Raw genomic sequence first — 23,326 nt, 5'->3', positions numbered from 1 at the left:
CCTCGCTGGATTTGCGCTCACGCTACTGGCAGGTTCCGATGGCAGAGGCCGATCGCCCGAAAACTGCATTTGTTGCACCAGACGGCTTGTATGAATTCACCGTCATGCCTTTCGGACTTTGCAACGCACCTGCTACGTTCGTAAGAATGATGGATAATGTGCTGCGTGGCCTCAAATGGAAAATCTGTTTTTGCTATCTTGACGACATTGTGGTGTTCGCCTCTGATTTCGCAACGCACCTGCTCCGCCTCCAGCACGTGCTCACTTGCTTGACCAACGCCAGGTTGCAACTTAATCTGAAGAAATGTCGATTTGCTGTTCATCAGCTCAATTTTAGGCCATGTCGTGTAAAAGGAGGGCATTCGCCCGGATCCCGAGAAGCTACGTGCTGTTACGCGTTCCCAAAATCTACCACTATCAAAGAGCTACGCAATTTCATCGGCCTCTGTTCTTACTTTCAGCGATTCGTTCGAAACTTTGCGTCAATTATATCACCTCTCACGCAGCTCCTTGGTGGCTCTAGAGATCTCTCATCATGGTCTCAGTGTGATGACGCCTTGACAACCTTGCGCCGTCTTCTCATGATGCCACCCATTCTTCGCCATTTTGACCCTCAAGCACCAACCGAACTTCATACTGACGGAACTGGTGTAGGCCTTGGTGCTGTGTTGGCACGTCAACCTGGCCACACAGAATACGTCGTTGCGTACGCGAGTCGCACGTTAACCAAGGCGGAGGCCAATTACAGTGTAGCAGAAAAGGAGTGTTTGGCCATTGTGTGGGCGCTTGGCAAGTTTCGCCCATATTTATACGGCCGATCTTTTGACGTAGTGACCGACCACCACGCACTATGTTGGCTGTTGACGCTAAAAGACCCATCGGGCCACCTTGACCGCTGGGCATTGCGAATTCAGGAATATGACATCCGCGTGGTTTACAGTTCCGGGCGAAAGCACTCCGACGCTGACGCGCTATCCTGATCACCGCTTCCCCCGAAGGCCAGTCACGACTCCTCCTGCGAGTGCACATTGTCATCTCTGGAATTTGACACTATCGCTGCTGCACAGCGTGATGATCCCTGGACTGCATCTCTGTTCGACCTTCTCTCGGATACGTCGAAATATCCAGCGTCACGAACGCTTTGGCGCCAAGTTCCTCATTTTGCGATTCGAGACCAGCTACTGTATCCCCGCAACTATGCCTCAGAGGGACGCACATGGTTACTCGTCATTCCGCGAACCTTGCAATCAGAGGTTTGCTCCTCGTTCCATGTCGCAAAGCGCCACCGCACAACTCCGCTGGTGAACTCCAGCCTTTACAATGCCCATTCCGACCCTTTGATCGTGTGGGCATAGATCTCTACGGGCCACTTCCATTGACTCCTACCGGCAACAAGTGGATCATCGTTGCGGTAGACCACTTAACACGTTATGCGGAGACTGCTGCTCTACCAAATGCTACAGCGCAGGAGGTCGCCAATTTCATACTACGCCGTTTTCTCCTTCGTCATGGAGTTCCACGTGAACTTTTAGGCGACAGAGGCCGCACCTTCTTATCTGAAGTCATCGAACAACTACTTGCTGCATGCGCTATTGTTCATCGTAAATGCACTGCCTATCACCCACAGACTAACGGTACCACGGAACGCTTCAATCGAACTCTTGGTGACATGCTCGCAATGCACGTCTCACCTGATCACTCTAATTGGGACCTAGTTCTTCCGTTTGCCACCTACGCCTACAACACCGCGACTCAGGCCACTACCGGATTCTCACCCTTTTACCTTCTTTACGGCCGTCATCCTTCGCACACAATCGACACCATTCTGCCCTACCGGCCGGACCTATCCGAATGCCTGCTGATCTCTGAAGCAGCCAGACACGCCGAAGAATGTCGCCAGCTTGCCCACCAATTTACCTCAGACAACCAGAACCGTCAAAAAGCCATTCACGACGCCCGGATCTCGACTCCCAATTTTCTCCCGGGCGCCCTCGTCTGGTTGTTAGTGCCACACCACACGCCTAGGCTCACTTCAAAACTCCTTCCGATGTACGACGGGCCATACCACATTCTCGAGAGAACCATCACCCGTTATTACCTGGTTGAGCTGCTCACGCCGCCGTCTGACATGCGCCGTCGGAACCGTGAAGTCGTTCACGTTCAGCGCCTCAAGCCGCATCACCTTTCTATCGTCCTTCCGGACAACTAAGTCGCCAGGATGGCTCCTTTATTTCCGCAGGGCCCTTGTAAGGAAGATGACGAACATCGACGCAGAGTCTGCAGCATCGGCAGCATCAAGCGCGCAGGAGAAGCTCGAGCGAGAGGACTGTGCTTGGTGCATCCTACGACTGGCTGTCGCTACGAACCTCAATAAATCACCTTTATACAAGCAACGAAGTGCTAAAAAAAGTGGTGCGTCTTTTAAACATGCACTTGAATAACTTGGGACATGTTCCCGGCGCCATGTATTTAAGTCTTCAACCCTCGAAGAGATAATGGCTATTGGTTATAAAGATGTGAAGATGCGATGCCGATAAAAAAATCCACACTTGGAAGCACGCCGTAAGTAACACTATTTATGAATGCAAGCGTAGCCGAGTCTAAGCTCGTGTGATTCAATATGGAGGCGCCAGGGGGTTGTTTCCACCCTGAACGGCGGCGCTGGCATCAAGGCACCCTACTGATAACAAGAGATTCAATTCATTGCAAAGACAACTGAATTTGCTCACTAGTGTTTTAATTCTCGAAGTGAAAAGGCGTGACTTTTCACACCAGCAAAGGTGGATGAGGTTTTAGCACACCGTAACAAGAGTGCTGCAGAACTATCCTGTGGGACAAAATGGGAAGAGGTCCTGTCGGCCACTGCAGTCTGCAGACACTGCATGAAGGAAATGAAGCTGTTACTGACGGGAGACCATCAAAACCAGTGTGTGGCCAACAGTCACCCAAAGACACTTACAGGTCAGCTGAAGTGATCGCTGGCGTGACCCTCAGGTGCCCAGTGTGTACTGATCATTGCACGATGACAGTGTGGAAGCATGCCAGTCCTGCTCAGTCATCACTGATGATGTGCTGTAGGATTTTGTGACTCACAGCCGTCCCAGAGTCCCAGAACAAGAACCCTGACAATTCCCTGTGGTTCTCGGCTCTCTCAATGAATGAGCATATTGATAAAACAAAGTATGTTTTGCAGTTACCTGCATTAAAGAATTTTTTGTTTAGATTTTGTTCACCTCAAGCTCAGGGGTCGACTTACATTCTACATTGATCTATACTCACGTTTTTACAGTAATATACTGATTAAGGCATAACCAAGGGACTCGCTGGGCTTAACGTTATCGTAGAGCAACCTAGGAGCTAAACAACACGAGGACAAGAGGGCTCTGGATTAAGCTCTAACACCTAAGATGCTTCAACGTGATCAGTTCAGCAGTATTTTTGCATTTCGCCCTGATCAGAATGAGGACAGGAATCACAAACCTGCTAATATGTCCTCGGCAGCAGAATGTCATACACACTTAAGCAGGTCATACCAAAATAGGCAGACTTGTTCATTTACCAGAAACACAAGCAAGCAAAAGTAAGAGAACTGCCGGTCACTGCCCACCTGAGGTGGAGCTTGACTGATCCAGACTCTCCGTAGTCTGCACGCTCCTCGACTCGGTCCCTGCTTTGAAGGAGCACCCAACAGACTTGTCAGTCAGAGGCAAGGTGCACTGCAGGCCAACCTCGACCTGAATGATGACCTTGGATGGGGCGGGGCATGTCTCTTTGGCGACAGTGATGCATTCACCAAGGCTCATCGAATTTGTGAGGACTGCAGAAAGTAATTGGAGTGATTGGAGTCCTGTTACAGCATCGAGAACAATAGGTAAACACAACAATATAATAAATGCAGGGGAACTTCACAATGCACAGCAGCGGAACACAACATAACTCTTTCGGTTCAGTATTCCTAAAGGGCTACAAGGGAGAATCCACACTGAAGGTTTACTACAGAAGACCTTATTTCAGACTATTTTTTCATCTCATACACTTTAAAGCTATTGATGGAGTCCAACTAACACAAAGTGACTGCAAGATCCTAAGGCCATCGCCATCAGCCTATTCATGGCCCCTGTAGGATCCACAATCGCCCCATGGCTTGTTGTGCCAGCTGATACCATCCTATGCTTGCAAATTTTCTGTTTCATCCCACTAAGCAGTTGCCAGCTCTCCACAACTGCACGTCAGTTCCATTGGTACCCGTTCAGTATCCCCGACAGACCGTCGAGTACCTGCCTACACATAACATTGCCCGCCAAAGTCCAACCACCAACCATCACAGACCTACAACTAACAACAAAAATGGTTGAAAGCCAAGGAAGATATCCGCTTAAAATGATTTCCCTGCAGCCACACATCCATGCCAGAATGAAATGTACAGAGTGCACCAGACTACTACACATAAGGCCCAGAGCAAGTGGCGAAGCTGCAGAATATACCACCACACCAACAATATACCAACAGTTGCCGTTCACAACTCAGACAAAAACTGAGACATTTAAGCATACCTGCAGAGCTCTTTCTGATGTGGTTGAGGCAATTTAAGCCCTTGTTTCGTCCGACTAAAATTTCCTGTGTACGAGACCTAAGCTAAACTAAAGCTTTCACACACCATTTACACGCATTGCTCATGGCACAGCCATTGCATCGTACAGACAGACACAGTCATACGACTAAGCCAGACGCTGAGGATGCAATTGGCAAGCAATAGTGCCCCTCATGCAAAAGAAGTTGATGAACAACCGTGGTCCCATAGAAAATTTACTCACAGCAGAGAATGGTCCTTGGTAGTTCGCAACCCAATTCTTTCTCTACAAAAATCTCGGGACAGCTGGAAAGAAATCTTCTGGATTCTTCTTCCACTGTGTCTTTTGCGATGGCATCAGGCATCCAGCACAATACAAATACACAATTTTATATGCGAGTTTAACACATCGTAACTTCCAACATTTAAATGGCCTGCCTTAATAGCTTAAATCTGAACAAGCCTTGCCCCCTGTATAGCATGATAATGAGGTCATACATCACTCAAACCACCATTAATTAAATCCACCTGTACTGCAGCAGCACAAGTACTAGAAGAAAGAGCATGCCTTGAGCAAATGGATATACATAAAAAATTCTGGACTGAGCTGACCAGCAGCAATCAGCCTTTGTGGCTATTTGTTCTGAACGATGCAGAGACCACCTAGATCTACATGGGCACAAAGAACATCAGCAGAAGCTGTAAAGACGGCAGCAGTGAAGTAAAACACATTAGACAAATGGCTGTACACACATCCAGGGATATGGGCCCAGGGCACTTCACTACGTAACTGCCACAAATTGAAACATATGATCCTCACGGGACCGTGAAAAAAAGGTGTTTTACCTGTAATCATAGCGACTGTATAGAGTTGGTCTAGGTAGTTCGTTATTGATATCCTAAAAACAGCACAGACAAAAATTAGAACAGACACAGTTCTGTGTCATCTACCTTGTTTACAATGTCGATCACGAATACAAAGTTACGCACATGATACGTGAACAACGAAAGCAACGGACGTGTGTATAATAGAACGATGAGCTGATCCATGCACTCACATATGTTTACCTTTGAAAGTACTCGTAAGCGATGACAGCAGAGAAGCGAGTTTCTTTACCTGCTCGCTCACCACGTTGTACATGACAACTCCACAGCTGACACATAAGAGCTGCTGAGAAGCTTTAAGTGAAAGAAATGTACTGTCACTATCTGAGTGCAACAAATGGAAAGAGCTAGCTGACAAAACTAGCTCTAGTAGAGTGGTCAGCACAAGCAGTGAGGAAGGGAAACAACTGAATGCAGCCATGTGTGTGACCACTGCTGAGCACAATAGCACAATCATCCCGTGACCTCCACATGAGAGACGCGTAACCTATAGTCATCTCATACAGGTGAAGAAAAAAAGGCCCCCGAGATAGCATTTGCAGCACTTACAGTTCAGTGCATGTGTTGGCGCGTGGTAGGTGCCACCTTTTTTACATCGCAAGTGAGGACACGGCAACACACGCCTATAACTGCCGGACATTACTAACAGTGGTAGTCTATTGTTTCAACTAAGTCTGCTGCAGTGCTCATCGAAGGCACGAATAGATCATCCCGCGATTTCTGCGAGACTGCGGACACGGTAGCTGGCATTTTGAGATCACTTTATGCCGCACGAATTCGCAAACGCGGTTGTTACTACAAGTGTCAGCTAAAGAATGAATTATTATCGTACAAAACTCCTAGCAGTACTCTCACCTCTGTTCCAGATGCGTTGCGGTAGCACCGGCAGCTGGGCAACAAATGTCATCAAGCCGGACGTACTCTGGGACGATCACTTTCGGCGATACCGTGGGCGATACTACAGTGTACTGTAGCGATACTATTAGTCTATTGGTACATTCGGCAGACCCACCATGGCATCGGGGCAACGCAGTAGAAACTGTGCCAAACCAGCCAAACTCCGCGCGAGTTTCACGTTTCGCACCGTGCCAGACCACAGAACACCCATGGTAGTACACTCACAGAACACCCATACAAACTGGTACACTCTACCAGTGCCTCCTCTATGCTTTAGTGCCCGGCAATACGCTCTCCCAGCGCCGTCGTACTTCCTCCTCTCTACTGCTCTCGGCGGCCGCGCGGGGGCGCCACGCAAACAGGGTAGCTCCCGCCGCTGGCACGATACACTCGCATTTTTTTTTTTTTTTTTTTTTTCCTCATACGTTGTCAGAGGAGGCACTGGTTCTGTTCGAGTGCGTCCTCACTGTGCGCTTTTTTCTGTATGAACGCATTTCATCTGAAATGGCATACTGTTGTGTGCCTCTGTGCAAATCTGACGAGAAGAAGAAAATCGCCGGGATATCGTTTCACGAGGTGCCGTCGGACTTGGAGTTGAGGCAGAAATGTTTCGTGATGAGCGGATTGTCCACGTCCTACAGAATCCCGGTAGGCTACTTTTTTACTAAAGGGCTGACAGGCGCTCAACTCCATGAGCTGGTTCTCTTCATCATGAAGAAAGTGGAAACTTGTGGGTTTCGCATCACAAGGCTCGTTACGGACAACCATAAAGTAAATGTACATGCGTTTAAGCTCCTGGGGTATGGCTGTCTCACTTATCGGATTGAACATCCCTGTGACCCTGAGCGACCCCTTTTCCTAAGCTTTGATCCGTGCCATGTTCTGAAAAATGTGCGCTCCCAGTTCTTGGCCCATGACATCGGGCCAAAAGGAGAAATATCATCTTCGCATCTTAAAGCTGTCTACGAGCTTCAAAAAGACTTGACAGTAAGACCAGTGCGCTACCTCAGTCGCAAGCATGTCTACCCAAACAATATTGAAAAGATGAATGTCGGTAGAGCCGTGCAGGTGCTGTCTCCTGCTGTAACTGCTGCCTTGGAGCACCTGAAAGAACAAGCGGGTCACACTTGCAGCGTATCATTTGCAAGCGCAGGCCCTAGTATTACATTCATGAAGTACATTTACCGTTGGTTTGTTCTTCATGATACAAGCAACACAACGCAGCACCTTCGTCAGAACTTTGCAGATGCCCGGCATTATGATGATGTTGATGATGACCGGCTCGAGTGGCTTGAAGCTACTATGCCGATGTACTTGGAGGATTTGAAAAAGAGATGTAGCCATCCGAAGGAGTTTTTGACCAAGGAAACATATGAAGCATTTCTCATCACTACGTATTCAACTGTAGCATGCATTAAGTACCTGCTGAGTATTGAGAAGTTTTCATTCGTGCTTACGCGCAAATTTAACAGTGATCCCATAGAATCCCTCTTTGGGACATTGCGTATGTCTTCGGGTTGCAATGATACCTTGGATGTCCGTGCAGCCCTTTCAGGACTTGAGAAAGTGCTTAAAACAGGAATTGCTGCCTCAAATGCACTTTCCAACGTTGCTCACAGCGAGACTGCAGGAATATCCACTGCATTGCTTCGAAAGATCCCGGCAGAACAAGTACAGCCGCGGTCAGAAATTGCAAAGAGTGCAATGACTGTTCTAGAACGACTGAACACTACGCTCCTGCCTCTGCACCTGCCCTCCCTTCAGATTTCCGCGACAGTGTATATCGGAGGCTACATTGCTCGTGTTATAATGGAGCAAATGAACTGCGAGAACTGTGTAGCTCTTTGCACAAAGCCAGTAACAAATCAGCCACTCCTGACATTCACTCGCAGCCAAGATCGAGGTGGATTGCTTTATCCTTCGTACCAGCTCCTGTTTGTCCTTGACGCCCTACGTACGTTTGCTGAACAGGCACTGAAGGAAAATCATGCCCTTGAGAAACCCCTCACTAGTCTTGTAGAACGTGCAGTTCCTGCTCTCTGTGGCTCCAACCTGTTGAAATGCAAGGACAGTGACGAGCCGCACAGGCTGAAACTCATGGAACTGATTTCTGTGCGTTTCCTGCGACCTCTTCTATCGAACTATGCATTCTCCGTGACGGATAAGCATGATGCCTATAGGTACTTCGCCAAAAAGCCCCTTTCAAGGAAGTGCCTCAAGCTTTGAGGCAACAGCCGATATAATAAATGCTGCTGTCATTTCTCGTTCGCACCATGTTATTATACATTGCTGCGCGGGCAGCCCCACAAAACGCGTCTGCTGGCTTTTACTTTAAACCGAAAGCGAGCACGTACACTGCTGGGCGGCGCGGCATAACAACAGCATTAGTTACCGTTTTCACTTCGCAATTCGTACTGCAAGGAAAAAACCACATGTGTACCTCTGAGCTTCGAAATTAGACATTAAAGAAATGCGGGTGGTGCGGCCAACGCGAAGAAACGCGCGTTGACGGCCGCACTTGCCAGTCGAGCCCCGCCGTGGATGAGAGAGGAGCGCCCTGTTTAGGTGGCGGCGCCTGGCGGCGGGTTGCTGTACTCGCGGCGGCGGCGGCGGGCTATTGTTGTAGCGCTCGTCTGCCGGGCACTGAAGTATAGAGGAGGCACTGACTCTACCCATGGTTAGAGCACGACGTACTGTACTACTGACCTGACCAGCGAGCAGAACGCCAGCGCGCCTGTTCTAGCTCATATTTCCGCCACTACGAGCCTTATGGCGCTACTAGTTACCCCATCTGCGCCGCCCGTTTGCTGTCGTCTGCTCGCGCCAAGCGGCGATGTTTGAGTAAGTATGCACTTTGTACGACTAAGAAAAGGAGCAAAAGTACGTTGGTTGAGCAAAGTCAACAATAATGCCGCACTGCTAAGTGACATTGTGTAAATCACGGCAGGGTAAGACGCTTGGCATACGCCTTACAATAAGTTCCCGCTTTACGCACCTGGGGCCGTATTCTGAAACGTTCGCCTAGGCGAAATTTCTTTTTTCGTTTTCAGGCGTGCGCTGATTGGCTGTTTTAGCAAAATTGGATGAGCTGATTGGGTGGTTGAGGCGGACGTCATTCAATTTTGTTCAACCAGCCAATTAGCGCGCACGCCGATGTCGCCTAGGCGAAATTTCGCCTAGGCGACATCGCACTCACACTCACAGCACTCACTTGCACTCGCACTCACTTCCACTCACACTCACTGGCGCTCACTCGCACTGACCTACACTCACACTCACAGACACTCACTCACACTCGCACTCATCTCCTCACACTTACAGGCACTCACTCGCACTCACCTGCACTCACACTCACTGGCACTCACTCGCACTCACTCGCACTGGCACTCACTCGCACTCACCTGCACTCCCACTCACTGGTACTCGCTCGCACTCGCATTCACTTACACTCACATTCACTGGCACTCACCTACACTCACTGGCACTCACTCGCACTCACCTGCACTCCCACTCACTGACACTCGCTCGCACTCACACTAACATTCACTGGCACTCACTGGCACTCACCTACACTCACACTCACTCGCACTCACCCCTTTGAAATGAGTGCGAGTGTGAGTGAGTGCACTCATGAGTCACTGTGCCGATCTATACCACTCACAATTCGTGTATATTCATAACGAAGCTTCCAATTTAGCACCTGTTGCATCGGGAGTGCGCCAAGGCAGTGTTTTGGACCCAGGTTTATTTTTAATACACATAAAAAATTTGCCTTCCCGATTACATAGTAACATACGTCTATTCGCTGACTATAGTATTTCGTACCGCAAAATTAATTACAGTGATAATCACCATATACAAAATTCTGCCTTTTCTTTGGTGTCAGGAGTGACAGATGACTCTAAATGCCGAAAAATCTGTAACGCTAACAGAAGAAAGAAAGTAGAAGTAAGAAGTAAGTAAGTAGAAGTAACAGAAGTAAGAAAGAAACAGATATCTGAGTTTACTTACATTATTAATGACACACCTCTCACTTGTGCATTTCAGCGTAAATATTTAGGTGTCACTTTAACATACGCTCTCCGATGGGAAAGCCATGTTAACAAAATAACCTCAAGTGGAAATCAATGTACATGCTGAGCACTAAACCGACTCTTCTTTCTAAGAAGACACCTTCGTCTTTCGCCCCCAGATAAAATTTGCTGGCCTACAAAATGCTTGTTCGAACAGTGCTGGAGCACGCCAATATTGTTTTGTTTCCGTACCCAAAATAACTCATTGCAAGAATGGAATGGGTGAGAGGAAGGCAATAAGGTTATGTTTTAATAAATACAAATTAACGGATTCATTGACTAAATTATTAAAGAGAGCTGGTTTATTACCACTGCAAAGTAGAGCAAAACTAGCACGACTCAAGTTTTCATTTCATTTTATTCATGGTGACATAAACATTGATGTCAGCCCCAAACTCTCTTTGTCCATCTCTCTGTCATTGACATTAGACGTGTGCATGCTTGCCACCCATGCTCGCTAAGCTCCCCTTCGGTCGAATTGAGCCAAGAGAGCGGGAAATAGAGGGAGAGATTGACTGTCCGCATAGTCAGCCACTTAACGCCGAAACAAACACAAAAGGGAGAACAAAGCGCTATCTATAATTGCATCTTCACTTTTTCTCCATGTATGCGAGCGTGCGTGTCTGTTACTCTGTCCTAACTTGGCTAGTCCCTCTTCCGCTCTGCCTGTTTATATAAGGAGCCTGTATGTGTACGTTTAAGAGGGAAGCAGGAAGAAAATGAGGAGCCATTCCACCCTCTGAAGGCGGATGACCAGCGAAGCTGTAGCAAATCACACGGTAATTAACGTCTTCACTCAGTGGAAGTCATGGCAAAATTTGCCAGTCATGATTTGGATATGTCTGCCATCAGTGCTCCAGCCCATACATATTCCGTGGTGTATTAAAGAAAATGTCGCAGTTTCGCCCGAAAGGCGAAGCTTCGATTGGGAAAGCAAATTAGTAGAGAGCTATACGAAGCAAGGATAGTAGTTTAATGGGCCGTATAAACTTGTAAACATTCGCCTACTAACTAAATAGACAAGCACGGTGTCATGCGAGAACAGGTTAACATGAACACATCTCGCTCGATGACCGTGGAAACTCGCTGTCAGAACGCTGGATTAAGGAGGCGTAGCTATAGCCGCGAGCAAATTGACCTTCGTGCCGCCTCTCGCTTCAAAGCGAACTAAACGGCGAAAACGCCGCGCATACGAAGTTACCGGCTCTAGTTGAACATTGTTCACGTGCAGAGGGGTTGAAGTGTCGCAGTATAGGAGGCGACGTAAGGAGACGGCGCAATTCGTTGAAAGCGTCGTCGCAAGCAGGAGACCAAGCCGAAAGGTTATGACTGCCAGCGAGGAGCTTGGTCAAAGGGTTGATGATCACAGCGAAATTGCAGATAAAGCGTCGGAAATAAGAACATAGGCCGATAAAGCTGCGGAGATCTTTCATGGTACTTGGTTTGGGAAACGCGGAAACGGCTGTAAGTTTGGCAGGGGCGGGGAGAATACCGTCCTTCGAAACAACATGACCTAGAATCGTAAGCTTTCGAGCGGCTAAGTGGCATTTCTTCAAGTTCAGTTGCAGTCCTGCAGCTGAGAGGCAAGCGAGAACTTGTTCGAGGCGAGTTAGATGGGACGCAAAATCGGAGGAAAAGACCACAATGTCGTCTAAATAACAAAGGCAAATATGCCACTTGAGGTCTCGAAGGATCGTGTCCATCATGCGCTCGAAAGTAGCAGGCGCGTTGCAGAGGCCGAAGGGCATGACTGTGAACTCATACAGGCCATCGGGCGTCACAAAAGCCGTTTTTTCGCGATCGGCCTCCGCCATCGGCACCTGCCAGTATCCCGAGCGCAGATCTAAGGACGAGAAGAATTCTGCTCCCTGTAGGCAGTCCAGGGCATCGTCGATGCGTGGTAGAGGGTACACATCCTTGCGGGTTATTCGATTAAGACGGCGGTAATCCACGCAGAACCTGATGGATCCGTCCTTTTTCTTTATCAGTACAACTGGAGAGGCCCAGGGACTGCTGGAGGGCTGGATTATTCCACGTTTCAGCATATCGTCTACCTGCTCATCGATGACACGGCGTTCTGCAGTCGACACACGATATGGGCGCTGGCGCATTGGTGCTTGTTGACCGGTATCGATCCGATGAACAACTGCTGATGTTCGACCTAAGGAAGACTGGTTGTGGTCGAAGGAGGCTCGAAAACGCTGCAGGAGTTGCACAATCAAGTTGTGCTGCGCAGGTGTGAGGGCGGAATCGACGGCATTTAAGAATATGTCGACAGGATCGTCGGTGCCAGCGGCAGGAGCGATGGCACAAATCGGTAGTGATGCCTTATCGCCAAGCATTGTATCCTCGAAAAGGCAGTCAAAAGTCTCGAAGCCTCCCAGACACTCACCGCGTAGTAGAAGTGACGGACATTCAGATACATTGCACACGTAGATAGCCGCAGAACCATTGCAGAAGTTGATGACAGCCCACGGGAGGAGGAAGTTTCGGCGCCGAGCAGGAGCTGCAGATGGCGAAAACAAAACAGGTGAGTTGGCGGCGGCAGGCGAAAACACCGGTACCAGAACGACGGACAAAGGGGCGATGTGGACGTCAGCCGTGGCAAACACTTTAGGGGGAGCGTGGTCGTCGAGGTCAGGGCACGGCGTCGACAATGTGAGTTCGGCACGCGCGCAGTCCACGAGGGCTTGATGAGTAGACAGAAAATCCCATCCTAGGATTACGTCGTAGGATGATCGGGGCAGGACGACAAACTTAACGGCATACATAACATTTTGAATAATTACACAGGCTGTGCACTGAGCGGTAGGCTTGACGTGATGCGAGGTCGCCGTACGCAGGGAAACATCGGTAAGCGGGGTGGTCACTTTTCTCAGATCGCGGCACAATTTTTCGCTAATTACAGAAACAACAGCTCCTGTGTCGACAAGTGCACGTACGGCGATACCTTCTACCAATAAATCAATTTCGTTAGGCGGGTAAAAATGAGGTCTTGGAGAGTTCGATGACGGCGCAGTTCTTGCCTCGGGAACTGCGGCTGTTAGTTTTCCTCTCGTGCGGGGCTAGGTCGGCGAAGCATCGGGGAGATGGATCGGCGACGGGGAGAAGATGACCGGCGTGAGTCATACGGGCGGCGTGTAGAAAACGGGTCGGCGACAGGAGAAGGAACTCGTGGTGAGTGCTGAGCACCTTGATATAGGTTGGCGAAGCCACACCATGTTGAGAGCGGAAGCTGCGACGGTGACAGTGGCGGGCTATATGGCCCGCAAGACCACATGCGAAGCATATGGGCCGGTTATCAATGGTACGCCACGGATTCACAACAGATGGTCCGGTGGGCGCAGAAGGATGGGGCACCGGGCGTGAGGGTGGCGGCGACGTGTAGAAGGACCCGGTGGCACGGTAGGCGCCAGAAAGAGATGGGGCCTGTGGTCTGGCAAGAGCGGCAGCGTAAGTTAATGGCGTAGGGACAGGCAACGCCGGAGGGGCAGTTGGTAGTGCCTGGGCGACTTGCGTCTCAATGAAATGACGAAGAGGTGGGTCTAAAGATGACGGCGCTGGCTCAGGTGTGTAGGCGACAAGGGAAAGTTGACGTGCAACTTCCTCGCGGATGAACTGCTTTATGTGTGGCAGCAAAACGGTGTGATCGGCAGTGGCGTCGCTGGCAAGGGTGGAAATGTCTGCTGTATCATGAGCAGCACGGCGTGTCGACGCACGCTGCTTTCGCAGCACGTCGTAAGTCTGGCAGAGTTGTATCACGTCGGCTACCGTCTGGGGGTTCCTAGCGACAAGCATCTGAAATGCGTCGTCGTCAACTCCTTTCATGATTTGCTTTATTTTTTTCTCCTTCAGTGAGAGATGGGTCGACGCGCTTGCACAGGGAGAGAACATCTTCAATGTAGCTGGTAAACGTCTCCTCCCTGCGTTGGACTCGACTGCGCAAGCGCTGTTCCGCGCGAAGCCGGCGCACGGCGGGACGACCGAAGACCTCCGCGACGGCTGCCGTGAAGGTCGACCAGTTCGTGATTTCGGTTTCATGGTTTTTGAACCAGAGGCCGGCTACATTAGTGATGTAAAAGTGAACGTTCGTGAGCTTGGCGCGGTCATCCCATTTGTTACTAGAGCTCACTCGTTCGTACTCGGCGATCCAATCCTCGACGTCCTGGTCGTCGGTGCCGCTAAATACAGGTGGGTCGCGTAGTCGGGGCACGCCAGCACAGTGGATTGTCGTTGGCACGGGAGCAGCTTGCGATGGGCCAGGATCAGTCATGGTGAAAGCTGATGGTAGCGTACGGCTGCGAAGTTCCAGGATGAACAGTGCCCAGCAGCTCCACCACTTAAAATGGGGGTGTTGGTCTTCAAGCAGGCCTCGATGTGGCGTTACAGAAGGCTATCCGAAAGGCAGGTCTGGTTACCGGCGAGCGCGAGCTAGAGCTGTAGAGCCTTGGAGCTAGAGCGCCAACAACAACCACACTCATCGTCGTCTTCTTTTCCCAGACATCGAAGCGCGGTCAATCGCCTTCAGTACAATTTATTTATTTATTATACCCTCAAGGTACAGTTGTACATTGCAGAGGGGAGGGGCAAGGTGAATACAGAGGCAAATCACAATCGTTGCATTAAAACGGATAGGCGGGCTAGTTTGGCATCATAATGAAACTTTTGCGCACACAACACGAGACCACAACGAAGAAGTACACAAGGACTAGCGCAGACTAACAACTGACCTTTATTCACTAAGAAAACACATATATATGGTCGCGACACGCACCTCACAATCACTGCACATGAGCACATTTGGCATTACATTGTGCACGGTGTTCAATGAATATGTGTAGTCCTGTGTGTAATCAAACTGATATTTTGTATGTTCATCCTAATCAGACAACAAGAGAGATTGTGGAAGCTTTGCATATAATGTAATAGATTACAAAATGCCCTTGTGCTCATGTGCAGTGATTGTGAGGTGCGTGTCGCGACCATATATATGTGTTTTCTTAGTGAATAAAGGTCAGTTGTTAGTCTGCGCTAGTCCTTGTGTACTTCTTCGTTGTGGTCTCGTGTTGTGTGCGCAAAAGTTTCATTATGACACAATCGTTGATTATAGAAAAAAATACAAGTACGAATAAGCAAAAACTTTCCAAGAAAACGTCAAGCTCAATGCGTTGATATCAATAAATAATAAAAAGAACAAGAAGAAATAAGGAAGGAAGACAAAAAAAAAAGAATAAAAAGAATTGTCCTGGAAATGTTAGATAATTACTTGATGCAATACATGGGAAAAAACATGGCAGAACAAAATGATAAGAATGGTAAATAGAAACTTGGTAAGGCGTAGCAAAAATACATGGCGTAACAAAAAGAAAAGAAACGAAAAAAAGCATCATATAAAAATACAAGCCATAACTTAAAATTATGGCATAAGAACAGATGTTATGCAGAACAAGCAATCGCAACATTAATTTATAAAACGAAACTTTGAAGTGTGGTTTTAAACTTTTAAACACAGAACTTAACGGCATTTCCCGAATGCCTTCGCCACCGGTATCAAATTTGCATTGCGAGCATGCGAGTCAAGGGTTGCACGAAATATTTTTGCAACAAAGGCCCGAATATGACATAAAGACTGAGGAGGCATTGCTCGGAGCTGCCTAGGGCAGCCCCCTTCCCCACAGCGCCACACTCTTAAGGCGCGGTGGGGGGAGGGGGTTGGTCGGGGCATTCTTGAAGTATGTGGTTATAGTTAGCATAATTGGCTGCACAAAGATAGTGAGTAAGGGATTCGTAATCCGTCACTGCTTCAATACTGCTATTCATTGTACCCTAGATGCATTGTACCCGATAGGTGCGCCGTACCAAAAGCGAGCCGCACGTAACCAGCAAAAAGGAAGTGAAACGAAGTGCTAGAACGTACGTTATACAGTCGAATTTTATGCAGTAAATAAACGCTCCTCGGTCGTATACATTACGCGCGTCGCAAAGCCTATCGCAGAACGATAAAATACGAATTGGTACAAACAGATGCACCACTAATCTTCAGTGAGAGTTTAGAAGATTGCGAGTTTGATGGTGCCCAGGCTTGCACACTGGGCCTTGGAATTTTACCGCAGATTGTAGACTTTCTTGAACAGTACAATGCTCCTTAGACACTCTCCGGGACCCAAAATACTTGTTAAGGAGTCCGGAACAAATCTAGCAACATGAAAACATTCAGCGCCAGCTAAGAAAGAAAAAAAAAATTCAACTGCCCTCCAAGCAACCGCTGGAAATAGTATTTACACAGGAGGGCTCTACTGAAGAGCGCATAATATGGTTCGTTAAGCTCGTGCACAACAAATAAGCCCATTTCTCACTTGCACGGTCAACAAAACAAAGAAAGAAACGTGCGCAACATCAGTTATTTGCTGAAGAACCGAATAGTACACCAGTCTTAGTGCAGTTGCTTCTTTTGTAAATAAACGCTTTGAAATGTTGGCTGAAGTGCATATAAACATTCTCACTATCACAAACATTACAATAAATCAAAATATGCCTAAATTTGAGCACGTTGCGTGAGTGAAACACTTGTACAGCGCGCCCGCGTGTGCTATAACCATTGCCCGTCGATGCTCGCATGGATGGATGAGGCTGAACCCTTTAAATCGGGCGGTGGCATAAGCCACCTAGCCATGACAATTAACATATTTTGTACTTTGTGGTGGGTGAAATTTCGTCCCTGCCTTGATTTTATCCACCAATCAGATAATTTTTACCCGCGGGTGGGTAGGGAGCCTCCATGTAACGCAGTACATGGAGGCTCCCTAACCAGCGCTTGCATGTAGGCTCCCTAACCGCGAGTAGCGCTACAGGGGCTTTAACCGCGAGCGATTCAAAGGGCCGTGCTCATGGCTCGCAAGCGTTCGCTCGCCGGTGCTCATGGTTCTCTTCCCAAGTTCTATCGAGTCTACATAGCGTGTGCACCGCTCGTGGCTCTTTTGGTTACGTTCACGCCTTGACCAGCGCCTGCAGATACGGTGCAGTTCCTTACGGTACGTATACGTTTACCTGCTACAACTTGCAACTTGCACGCCACTTTGTTTTTGCGGGCCCGTGCATCTTTTGTGTGTCCAGGGCAGATATATTTTCAATAGTGTGATGAAGATTTTGTTCAATTAAAAATTAATCCGCATAATTACACGTAAAATAAACATCAGGGCTGCAACTTTACAGACTGCTGAGCATCTTTTGAAGTGTGAAGCAGGTCATGAATTGCAATTTTCTTACATTCTTGTCACCCATATGTCGTTGTCAAGGTTTGTATGCTGTTATAAATTTGTTTTTTATCTTGCTGTGTTTTTTATCTTGCTGTTTTTTATCTTGCACCATGATATGTTTGCAAGTTTACCAGATAGAGAGGTGTGAGCCCTATCAGGAAAGCAGCAGTCTACAGATCTGTATTGTACCGAGCGGGAATGAGAAATTTGACATACAAGCTCAGTTGCTTTAAGGGTGTTTTAAGGCAATCAGAGAAGTAACATGTTGAGTCCCAACTTGTTTCTTTTCCAGTCATTATAGCTATGACGACCAGAACAGAAACAATGTAGCAAGCTCCTACTTGCTCCCTCACAACGATAATTTGTTACATGATGTTACATGCACACTTGATGGTATGAGTAACCACCTTAACAGCATATTTCTTCCTTCTTGTAGTAGTGCTGAAGTGCTGTCCATTTTTAAACAAATGAAAATGAGCAAAAGCGAAGACCCGTTCGGTCTCAAAATGAAACCTATTATCTATGTTATTGATGAAATCAACCCTGTACTAACTCACATATATAATCTGTCTTTAAAATCGGGTGTGTTTCCGCAGCAAATGAAAAAAGCAAAAGTTATCCTTATACATAAAGGAGGCTCCAAAAACGACCTAAGTAAATACAGACCTGTGTCGCTTTTACCTATTTTCTCTAAAGGCCTTGAGAAAATAATATTTGTGCGCATTTCCAGTTTTATGGAACGATTCCACCTTATCACCAAAATGCAATTTGGCTTCAGACCACAATCCTCTACACAGTTGGCACTATTAAGACAGAAAGAAATAATTATAAATAATATAGAAAATAAAAGGGTATTTATATATGGTTACTAGGTATTTATGTAGACTTCTCTAAGGCCTTCGACAGAATAAATCACATAACATTAATTAAAAAGCTTTCTAAATATGGCATAAGAGGGGTGGCACTTGAGCTGATCACGAGCTATATCAGCGACCGCGTTCAATATGTCACGATTGGTAATGCAAAATCGAGCTATAAGCACAACAGACATGGCATACCCCAGGGCAGCATCTTGGGACCTTTGTTATTTAATATTTATGTTAATGATTTAGTGCACATAGACAGTGAAGTTGAATACGTGATTTACGCAGACGACACAACCTTATTTATATCAGGAACTGATGCCAACAGCCTCATAGGCAAAGCAAATGTAGTATTAAAAAACTACAAGCGTGGTCTGTGAAAAATGCTCTTTTGATAAACACAGGCAAAACTAAAGCAGTTTTATACAGAGCAAAAAACGTGTTGTACACACTCAACCAGACTCTTACATTGGGCTGCAATGTAATCGATATAGCTAGTGAAGTTAAAACTCTTGGGGTGACTTTTAATGAATTTATGTTATGGGACGTGCACATCGAGACCTTGACTGGAAAACTATCCCGGACTTTAGGTATTTTAAGAAGATTTCAGAACACACTGCCTCAAAAAACTAAGCGGCTAATATATTTTGCACTGTTTGAATCACACACAATATATTGCCACTTGGTGTGGGGAACTACCACGATAACAAATATGAACAAATTAATAACACTGCAGAAGGGTGCGTCTATTGCCAAGGTGCTCTTTTCAGCTCCCTCAGTACCGCTATACTCTAGTTTACGCGTTAAGAATGTTACCGTTGTTTATCCCATGCGTATTCTCTGCCTGTATAAGTCGCAAATTAAGCACAGAATTACTTTTCTATCGGAAACGGCGAATTTACAGAGGAACCCAAATCACTATACAACACGACACCATGAATTCTGGTATGTCCCACGGCCGCGCACAAATTATGGAATGCAAGCACTGAAATATGCTCTTCCGTCAACACTAAATAACCATAGTTTGAATGATTTGCCTATCAAAAACATCTCTTATAAGAACCTTAAGAAAATATTTTTGTGATTTCTTTCTGTAGTTGTAATAGTTGTGGTAATGTAGAATTTTAGATTTCAGTTATGTTATAGTATTCGCTTAAACTACTGTTTGCAATATTCTTATCGAATGGATCATTCAACTGATGCAACTGCTTGATGTACTTACGGGAGATGGGAGCTTTGTCAAGCCGCGATACAGTGGCTTTTTTTCCCATCTCCTCAGCCATGTGATGTATTACATGTCTGGAACAATAAAAGACTACTACTACTACTACATGAAAATGCAAAGAATTTTAAAACGATCAAAAGTGCTCTATGCAATTTTAATGTAATTTTAAGGAAATGATACTTCATGTTGACTGAAACTTTGGCAGTCACTCTTCACTTTATTATATTATTTTTTATTTGAAGTACCCTCAGGGCCACATGGCATTACAGAGGGGAGTGGTTACAAGGTAGTAAAATAAAACGAACAAGTGCAGGGAGTTCTTGTAACATAATAATTCTCCTGATTATACAATGTTAGCTAGTGTTTTGCAAGAAAGTTTGTCATCTGTGATGGCTGCGATACTTGGTGGTTCCATTTCTGAGATGTACGGGGGATGACAGATTGAAAGAAGGACTTCGTGTTACATGAATCAATGAATATTTATTACTTACCTTACTGCGATGATTGACGCAGTTTGAAAAGCACTGAGACCGCAGTATGAAGTCGTCAGAAAGTGTGGTGTGACGGTAAATTTTATAAAATTTATTTATTTATTGTACATACTTTCAAAGCCCGTAGGCACTAAAGAAAGGAGTGGTACATACAGAGAATACAGAGAATGCAGAACAATGAGTAGGGGGGGGGGGGGAATAATTGTTAGATGGCATGGAAAACATCAGTCTTGAACCTCGATGCGTCTATAATAGTGGCGACCGATGCGGTAAGGTGGTTCCAGTCATTGCAGGTGCGAGGTAAAAAAGAGTAATAGTACGCATTCGTACGACAAGATGGCACGAAAACTTTATGAATGTGATCGCTGCGGGATGAAACGTAAGAAGGAGGAGTTAAAAGTTTATCTTTTAATACAGGGTTGCGGTAAATCTTGTGGAAAAGGCAGATGCGATTGTATGCACGACGTACTGAAAGATCCGGTAGGTTAAGGGTTTGCTTCATGAGTGTAACGCTAGCATGACGAGAGTGATTAGATAGAATAAAGCGGGACGCGCGGTTCTGAATGGCTTCGAGGGAGAGGATTAGTGATACTTGAAGGGGATCCCAGATGGCCGAGGCATATTCTAATTTTGATCGAACAAGTGTTTTGTAGAGTGTCAGTTTTAAAGATGCAGGAACGGCGTAGAAGTTTCTGCGCAGATAGCCTAGCGTGCGATTAGCATTAGAAGTTATATATTCAACATGCTTGTGCCATGATAGATCGTGAGTGATATAAAGGCCGAGATACTTATAAAAATTGACAGAGAGGAGCACTATTGAGAAAATACATGCGTGTATCAGTATTGTTAGTGCGGCTTGATATGCGCATATATTTACATTTATTTACGTTTAGTTTCATGTTCCATGTATTGCACCATATGGATAAATTGTTAAGGTGTTCTTGCAGTTTAGTGGAATCAGCGGGATCACTAATCTTATGATATATTACGCAGTCATCAGCAAATAGGTTAATTGAAGACGATTTGACGCAGTCAGGGAGGTCGTTAATATAAATTAGAAAGAGCAGAGGCCCGAGGACAGATCCCTGCGGACCCCTGATGTAACCGATAAAAAAGCAGAGGAAGCGTTATTGGCAGTTACGTACTGGGTTCGATTGGAAAAAAGTCTTTAATCCAAGCTAATACTAAAGGATCAATGTTAAGCTGGTCGAGTTTAAGGTTTAGTAGATAGTGCGTTACGGTATCAAAGGCCTTAGCATAGTCCAAGAAAATGCAGTCAACATCAAAGTTATTGTCAGATGCAGCAAAAAGATTATTAGTAAAGCAAGCTAATTGGGTTTCGCACGAGTACATTTTTCTGAAGCCATGTTGACAGGAATGAAAGAATGAATTGGTCTCTAAAAATTCAATAAGGTGAGAGTAAATGATGTGTTCCAAAAATTTGCATGGGATGCTTGTCAATGAAATGGGACGGTAGTTCTCGGGAACATGTGCATTGCCTGACTTTGGGATTGGAACCACCTTACCTTTCTTCCAGTCACGTGGGAGCGAAGAATACTGCAATGACTGAGCAAAGATCTTAGAAAGGATAACAGATGAAAACACTTCAGTGCATTTTAATATTTTTGAATTAATACTATCCTTATAGCAATACTATCCAATAGTATATACTATCTACTAGCAATACTATATACTATCCTAATAGCAAAGACGTGCTGTAACGCAGTGATTTGGGCTTGTTGGTATGACATCATGAGGCTTATAGCATGTGAAAAGACAAGGATGAAGGAAGAGGTGACACACACAGGCGCTAACTTGCAGCAATATTTATTTCGAGCAAAGGACCCACATATATATACAACATTTTCGCATACATCATCATACATGCCCTGCTTACAAACATACCTTACACACCATTACGCAGGTAAGCTAACTCATAGCTTACCTGCGTAATGGTGTGTAAGGTATGTAGAAGGTTAACCAAGGTGTTAAACAAGGTAGAAGAACACGCCGCTGGCTAAGCGGGAAAGTTGGAAAAAATACATAAGCATCATCAATCATACAAACGAACGCAAAGCTTGGAACAGGGTCAACAAAATAAAAGACCGCGAAACTCATCCTCTACCTTTAGTAAACACACAAGGAGACACTCTTGAGGACCAGACTGCATAGGTCGGCAGTGTGGGAGAACACTCACTCACCATGATTTTTTCCAGGCCCCGCACTCACTCACGTTCACACTCACCTCCACTCACACTCACAGCACTCACTCGCACTCACTTCCACTCACCTCCACTGGCACTCACTCGCACTCGCACTCACCTCCACTCACACTCACAGGCACTCACTCACCTGCACTCACACTCACAGCACTCACTTGCACTCGCACTCACTTCCACTCACACTCACTGGCGCTCACTCGCACTGACCTACACTCACACTCACAGACACTCACTCACACTCGCACTCATCTCCTCACACTTACAGGCACTCACTCGCACTCACCTGCACTCACACTCACTGGCACTCACTCGCACTCACTCGCACTGGCACTCACTCGCACTCACCTGCACTCCCACTCACTGGTACTCGCTCGCACTCGCATTCACTTACACTCACATTCACTGGCACTCACCTACACTCACTGGCACTCACTCGCACTCACCTGCACTCCCACTCACTGACACTCGCTCGCACTCACACTAACATTCACTGGCACTCACTGGCACTCACCTACACTCACACTCACTCGCACTCACCCCTTTGAAATGAGTGCGAGTGTGAGTGAGTGCACTCATGAGTCACTGTGCCGATCTATACCACTCACAATTCGTGTATATTCATAACGAAGCTTCCAATTTAGCACCTGTTGCATCGGGAGTGCGCCAAGGCAGTGTTTTGGACCCAGGTTTATTTTTAATACACATAAAAAATTTGCCTTCCCGATTACATAGTAACATACGTCTATTCGCTGACTATAGTATTTCGTACCGCAAAATTAATTACAGTGATAATCACCATATACAAAATTCTGCCTTTTCTTTGGTGTCAGGAGTGACAGATGAC

General features: G+C 46.5%; 1 protein-coding gene across 1 annotated transcript in view; it reads right to left on the bottom strand.

Annotated features, from left to right (window-relative positions):
• LOC119453871 (zinc finger protein 675-like) overlaps positions 1–23,326 on the bottom strand; it is a 2,199,134-nt gene that overhangs the window by 2,033,917 nt on the left and 141,891 nt on the right. The window contains exon 4 of the mRNA XM_049666952.1: positions 3,608–3,734. Within this exon, the coding sequence (XP_049522909.1) occupies positions 3,608–3,734 (127 nt within the window). The remainder of the gene's footprint in view (positions 1–3,607; positions 3,735–23,326) is intronic.

Source organism: Dermacentor silvarum, chromosome 5 (genome assembly GCF_013339745.2).
Source record: "Dermacentor silvarum isolate Dsil-2018 chromosome 5, BIME_Dsil_1.4, whole genome shotgun sequence".
In the NCBI taxonomy this organism is placed as follows: Eukaryota; Metazoa; Arthropoda; class Arachnida; order Ixodida; family Ixodidae; genus Dermacentor; species Dermacentor silvarum.
Note: the sequence above shows the minus strand (reverse complement) of the source record. Positions and strands in the feature narration are given on the sequence as shown.